This window comes from Adiantum capillus-veneris, chromosome 5 (assembly GCF_014529385.1).
Source record: "Adiantum capillus-veneris isolate H3 chromosome 5, ASM1452938v2, whole genome shotgun sequence".
In the NCBI taxonomy this organism is placed as follows: Eukaryota; Viridiplantae; Streptophyta; class Polypodiopsida; order Polypodiales; family Pteridaceae; genus Adiantum; species Adiantum capillus-veneris.
This window is the reverse complement of record NC_140935.1, coordinates 3647905-3654985: the sequence shown is the minus strand read 5'-3', so window position 1 is coordinate 3654985 and position 7081 is coordinate 3647905. Positions and strand designations below refer to the sequence as shown.

Sequence of the window (7081 nt, the reverse complement as noted above, 5' to 3'; positions counted from 1 at the left end):
CACAGTCTTTAGAGAAGACAAGAGTTTTTCCAGTCACTTTACATGGAATGGGTATGTTCATGTTTTTGTGTTGGAAGTGGTTTCAGGAATTTGCATCCTCGGAGATTCTTGAAGAAGGCAGACGCATGACTCTAGACGAAGTTGAAGCATTGAAGGAGCCACAGAAGACTTTGTGTCACTTTCGGCGCGGCCCAAAGGAGAAGGCATTGCAGACCTTTATGAAGTTGAAGTATCGTCCCACACATCAGAGTGGGCCGGCGAAGTGTCCTTTCTAGGATTCCGGATGTTGTTGGCGATCTCCCTCGACGCGATACAGTTCGGTACCAGTACCTCACTTTGAGAAGGAGGGGATGTCACGTGACACATCCAACCCTATGTGTCCGTGGACAAGCTACTTCATAACAAGGGTTCAGTTCAATCAAGTCAGTCTAGAATAGGAAGTGATCTAGCACCTTTGTGAGTCTGTTCGCAGACAGTGCATGTCCAGACACTTAGATTAGATGCATATCCTCTGGTTGCACACAGCATGACCATCGGATTCCAATTAAATCCCATCAGTAGCATTTTTACAGTGCACAGAATCTATTTTTCCTATTTTTGATATTTTTCACTTATTATTTTTAAGTGAAAATTTTGTTGGGAACTAGGTAGGGCAATTTTGTTAAGTTTGTATATATGGAAACATAGTGCTAGCACTTTCTGAAAGAAGAGGCAACAGGAGCACCTTGCTCAACAGGCAACTTCTCAGCAAGACTCCCCAACAAGGCCTAGCGTTTTTGCAACACAGCATCAACACTAGCGTTTTTGCACCATATACCAACCCTGGCGTTTTTGCACAGCAAATCAGCCCCGACGACCACAGCAGACAACAGATCCACTAGCGTTAGCAGATTCTACAGCAGCTAGCAGATTTTCCACCACAACAGAAAAATTTCAGCCCTAGCGTTTTTGCATCTGCAAGACACCTCATCGTTTTTGCAGATCTTCGCTACAGATTCAGTCCTAAACTCCGCGTTTTCAGTTGTCAGCATTTAATTACCGCAAAAGAAGTCCCGAACCTCGCAGATCTCACCTTCTCGCAGCAGATCTTCGCCACATGGTCAGATCCCGCGAAGTTTGCAAATTCAACCCAAAAAACGCAGATTTCAGCATCTGCTTTAGCGTGTCGTCGTTGCATCGTCGTCATCGACATCATCATCAACATAGAGTCAGAATTCAGCAGATAAAGATTTGCAAATTTCAACCTTTAGCGTATTCAGATTTCAGTTCGTTTCGTCGTCGTCCTCATTGTCGTCAACATCGTTTGCAAGTCCAAGCATTGTAGAGATTTGTGCAATCAATAGTAGACCGCTCTCGCCATAGAGAGTGGGGCCTTCAGAGGAGGGTTTTGACAACATTCTAGTGTCGTATTCTTCTCTCTCTATCTCTCAGTCTCAGCACCTTCATTCACAATGCTCACCACTTTGTTTGTGTCCATTGCACTCTCTCACTAAAGAAACGGAAGGCTCTCCCCAAGTTTATCTCTCATGTAGCTTGCAAGAGAAACACAGTGCTCTGATAGGATCTATGGAAGCTATATATTAGACAAACTTGGATCGCATCTCCCCTTTAGCGGAAGATGTGAGATCATTTCCTTGCCATACTCGAGGACGGGTTCATACAACGACCACGATATATGGACACCTACATGCCACACAACTCACGGTGGTGATTGGTCAGCTCAGAGTGTCATCACACAAGCTAGAGATAGAGGTCAGGCGAGCTCATGACATTCCGAGAGAGGAGAGAGTCTATTGAGTATGCAGAGAGGAGGTGGAGAGCAAGGAGCATCTTGTTTGCGGATTCAAAGCCTATGATGATATTAGAGGCAGATACAAGCCATCATAGGGCAACCTACCCTCCGCAAAATTATGCACTCTTGAGATCAGAGACAGTTGGGGGGCTACCTATTAGAGATACAGAGGCACAAAGTATGCAGAGAGGAGGTGGAGGGCGAGGAGCATTTTGATTGTGGATGTAGAGCCTATGATGATATTAGATGCAAATACGGGCCATTATTCAGAGGGCAGCCTACCCTCCGCGAGATCATCCACTCTTGAGATTAGAGGCAGTTGGAGAGCTACCTGCTAGCGATACAGAGGCATAGAGATACTCTTTTGCAGCCACATACAAAGACACAAGCTGCGGGGGGGGGGGGGGGGGGGGGGGGGGGGGGCGGCAATTGCACCTTACAGTTTTTTTCCAGAGGATCACACCTCCCCCTCTTGCCGATCCATCGAGGGAGGTAACTCTCTAGCAAACTGAGATGAGCCAGGCCACACGACATCCACGTGTCACCAGACGTCGAGCCCGACGACTCCACCATAGACAGATTGAGGAGATCCAAACCCACAAGCGTCGAGATGCTGAGGAGAGACGAGCCCAAATGATGGCTCACCTAACTGCATTCATTCGAGCGGCCCTTCTCCTGATCCTCCCGTGTACTGCATTCTACACCCCCCTATTAGCACAAGATGGAGCTAGCTAGCTTGACGCATCTACATGGTTGTACTACCCGAAGCATAAAGACATGCACACGTCCCTAGTACGAAAGCTCCATCTCCCCCCCACGGTCCCAACATACACCAAGGTTTTCTCATTACTTCGTATCAATTCAGATTGCTGTCTTTTCTGATAGATGGGAGACATACCCACATGTATACTTGATTTGTCTCATAGGCAGCTCACATAGAAGTTAAGAATTCTTTTTTTCCCCTCTCTCTCTCTCTCTCTCTCTCTCTCTCTCTCTCTCTCGCACACACACACACACACAAAGCAGTTGCTAAAATCATAGGAACCTCAAAGATCTATCCAACGAGCCTTGAACTTAATACTTGGAACTTGAGAGGGAAAGAGGAAATAATGTTGAAGAAATAACTGCCCTAAATGGGATTTAACTTTCGCAGAAGCAGGTTTGGTATCTGAATTTGAACCTTCTAAAAAGGCTATGCTCATAAATGGGGATCAATGCCCAAGGGAGAGCTGACCCTTGGGCCGCCCAATATAGGATGAAGTTCAACTTTCAAAAAAGGTCTAACCAAGAAATATGCAATGGGCACAGAATGCATGAGATCCAATACAAAGAGCTCGACGTAAACAAGATAGTAGGGCCCAAATTGCATGGTAGGATTTGTTGCGAAAAAGAGAAGGGTGTTCGACTAGCAAATTGGCTAGAAATTGCCAAATAGCTGTCAAATTACACATTCAAACCACACAATCACATAATGCAACTGAAGTGCCGCCGTCCGACGGTAACATAATTCTTCAACAGGAAATTTGCAAAAAAACTGTAATAACTGAGACATGGATGAAGCAGAGTAGCGTAATAATCGCATTGCAACTTCATAAGACCGCCAAATTATGTAACTCCGCCATATAGCAAAGAAATGAGGATCATCACCTAAGTGCTTCAGAAAAATAATTTAAGATCTTTGACTTCTTGGGAAGACAAGTTCATGCGTAAACTTGAGTATGGAGTCCATAACACAAACAATGCTCATTTTAATCTAATTCCAGCTGACCTGTTTGCAGAATATAACACAAACATTAGGTCAAGAATCTTCATGGAAATACAGAAGTTGATGTATAGAAGCGATAAAGAATGTATCTTTGGTTTATAGCTCAGAAATGCTAAAGTTCCATTTCAAGTGTAGATAACTCTTGAAGCCTTCCAAAGGAAGCCTGTGTTCATCCGAAATACACACTGCCAAGCCCTCCATGTACATTTCAAGGTCCGGAGCATACTGGATGAGGCGCAGACAAGCAGCGAGGCACATGTCACTCCGTAATCTCTTGTCAAAAGTCAGTTCTCGCAGTCTCAGCTTCCGCCTCACAAGAAGCTTCACCTGATCAACATGTTTCTCAGAATGCCTGAGCCTCTCCCTGATTTGGAGAGCTTCATTGCCACGCTGCTCTATGTACTTGTATATATTTGACGAACTCTCCCATACAGGTATAGAAATGTACCCAAATGTCTCATCCACTTTCATATAGCTAGCTTCATCAGTTTGAGAGCTATTTACACCACATTCGCTCAGTTCTCTCTCCGGACAGGTAATGCGAAGTGGGAGTTTACAATACTTACCATCACCCACTGCCCCATGAATCAAAGCATCCTTGATGATATCATTGAGGAAACACGTATACTCTGGCTGGATCGCCAACCCATCGTGAGTGAAAACCATCTCAACTTCCAATGCCCTTGCTGCCTTCAGTTCCAGAACTCGCCTATCAGTCGCTTGCTTCCTGTTTTTAGCCGCTTTTGGTACATCACAATTGTTAAGGAAATACGACCACTCGTCAATGCCCTCATCATAGTTAAGCCAAATGTTCCCTAAGGCGTCCACTCCAAAGCAATCTCCAATTATGAGATTGTGACCTGTGAGCTTCACATCTTCAGCTCCGTCCAAGGAAATGGCCAGCTTTTCTAAAGTTTCCACTTGTCTCCTGCCTGACAGGTCCGACAAAGGAGATCGAAATGAGACTCTAATTCCACGTCCCACACGCAAAGCATTTTTCGATGCTGCCAATTGCTTTTCAAAATCTACAGCAGAAGCTTCATTCTTTCTAAAAATTTCCGAAGCCTGCTGAAACAGCTCAGAAAGACGTATCTGTTCTTCATCTGGTGAGGAATCAAAATCTGAGAGCCCACATAACTTCAACAAACGGGCTATCGCCCGCTGAGTCGAGGGTAATAGCTCGGCTGCCTTCCTCTCATCAATATGGCGAGCTTGAGGGAACGGAAGAGAAATCTCCACCTTTTTCAAATTCTCAGCTGTAGAATCATGCCTGATGAAGAAGACGAAGTGGTATGGATGCTGCTCGTAGTTTCCACCTCCCTTAGCTGCATTAAGGTACTCCTGAAGCAGCTGAAATGAATTTTGATTGGCAGCCTGTTATATAGAATAAAACACGCAACATCGTTAGCAAGGTTCCAACATCTACACAGGGATGCCAGAAAAAAACGTAAGACAGAAAATGAAGCATATCTCTGCAGAATGCCCAGCACCTAGAGTGCCGTTGTGCACAAGATGCCTCGAGGCAGGCATACTAGCCACCCATAACGAGTATGCAGACAGTTGCCATTTCTCAGACATTAAATGCTCGCAGACAACCAGAATAGCGATCGAACTGCCAGCATTCAACATTGTAAGGAGCCTCAAGACAGGCATACTAGCCACCCATAACAAGTATGCAGACAGTTGCCATTTCTCAGACGTTGAATGCTCGCAGACAACCAGAATAGCGATCGAACTGCCGGCATTCAACATTGTAAGGAGCCAGAGGGGGTATCCCTCTCCGACACCCTCAGTCCAAGCTTGGCACTGGAAGTTCCCAACCTGCTGAGGGTGCTTCTTGAGCTCATGAGCTTCACAGGCCATATTGATGCCATGTTTGAAACCCGATAGGTCGTTTGTCAGCCCACGAGCCCCTGAGAACCCGACCTTCCTCAGGAAACAACAGCATTGATTCACGCTCACCTTCGCATTGAAAGATACCATGAGAAACAAATTTGCTCAACTGATGACACAGACACTCAAGACTTCCGCAACCAAAGGTGCGTGCAACTGCATGCATGTGATTAAACACAATGGAAAAAGAGAGGCATTCATGCGTGCAGCTGCATGTATGTGATTAAAAGAGAGGCATACCTGCTCCAAGGGCTGGTTGTGGAAGAGATCTGGGTGAATGAGCTTGAAGAGAAGCCGGAGCTGGCTCTTGAGGGTGGGTCGCGCCTGCTCCTCACGCTCGCTGCACACCCCAACAGAACCAATCCATGCAGAAGACGCAGAAGACGGCATACGGGGGTGCTGCACTGCTTGCCATCTCTTCAAGAAAGGCTGCGACCGCGACCATGCCCGCATCTAGCCTCTCTTCTCCCTCACCCGTATGTCTACATACCTCCAAGGCTGTCAAGACATGTAGGGATATCGATTTTGTGTAAGTATGTTAGGGTGGGTTCAGACACCGCGGCAGAAGAGTTACGCACAGGGGCGTCCAATTGCCCTAGCTACACCGGGTTTGTTGCACAAGCTTTCTCTTCCGCCACGTCTGCCATAGCTCTTCCGCCAAGGCTAGTATGTCTCCGAGCTGGCCACCGCTTGGGTTTGGGATCGGCCGCCCATACGTCCTCATGTATTTCTGCATATCATTTTTCTGTTGGGTCGTGGCGATTTTTATCAGGCCTTGCCCTAGCTCCCCTTGGGCACCTATTTATAGGGCCAGGGGGTACCCACTTCCACATCTCTCATCACATAGAGATCATAATGATTGTACTGAGGGCTAAGTTGCATTATACGATATATGGGATATGTATAATACGTCATATATGGGTGTATTTTACATGATCTCATATTATACGTGTGTATAATACTGTGCCATGTCAACAAAATTAAGCAATCGTTTTTTTCCCCTAGTTTTTCGATCGAAAAAACCATTGCACAAAGTTTTTTTTTATCGAAAAATACAATGATCGAAAAAAAGTATATATATCAACAGCGCGCTTTGTTGAGACTAGTATTCATCACAAAAAGTATTTTGTCATTATCAAAGAAAAAAGTAAAAATATATATATAATTCACAAATCATTGAAATTTAGAACAGTTTTTAAATCTTTTGTTTAAAATCAATTTAATTTTTAAAAATTTTGATTGATTCTTTTTTTTAGGTTCAAATTGTGTAAGCTTTGTATATTGTGTAGAGCTCGAACTCTCACTCATACAAAGTGTTTATTTTTTAGAAGTCACTTACTACGTGCTTAGTTATTGACATGTGGAAGCGAATTAGTGATAAAATCTAGAGGTTGTCGTTATGTGCAGAGTGTACTTTCACATGAGGTAATCAGTCTGCAAAATATAATAGAATAGAGGTCAGTTTTATTTAAGTAGGTTTGATTTTGACGTGCATATATTTTCTCACCTCAAAGTGAATATATGTAGAAATTTTTTTGTCTTGTATAGAGCCATCACACTATGCTCTCACTGGAATTAAAATTTAGGAATCTCATGTCCAAATACATTGATATTATATTATCTTTGTTTGG

The 7081-nt window shown here is 44.4% G+C and overlaps 1 protein-coding gene across 1 annotated transcript; it reads right to left on the bottom strand.

Moving 5' to 3' along the window:
* Positions 1-3520: 3520 nt before the first annotated feature.
* On the bottom strand, positions 3521-6202 carry LOC147456795 (uncharacterized). The gene is made up of 2 exons (XM_086511923.1): positions 5691-6202; positions 3521-4931 (listed from the first exon to the last, which is right to left on the bottom strand). Exons 1-2 carry the CDS (start codon positions 5901-5903, stop codon positions 3654-3656), a joined length of 1491 nt encoding a protein of 496 aa, XP_086368049.1. The 5' UTR covers positions 5904-6202; the 3' UTR covers positions 3521-3653.
* Between the last annotated feature and the right edge of the window lie 879 nt (positions 6203-7081).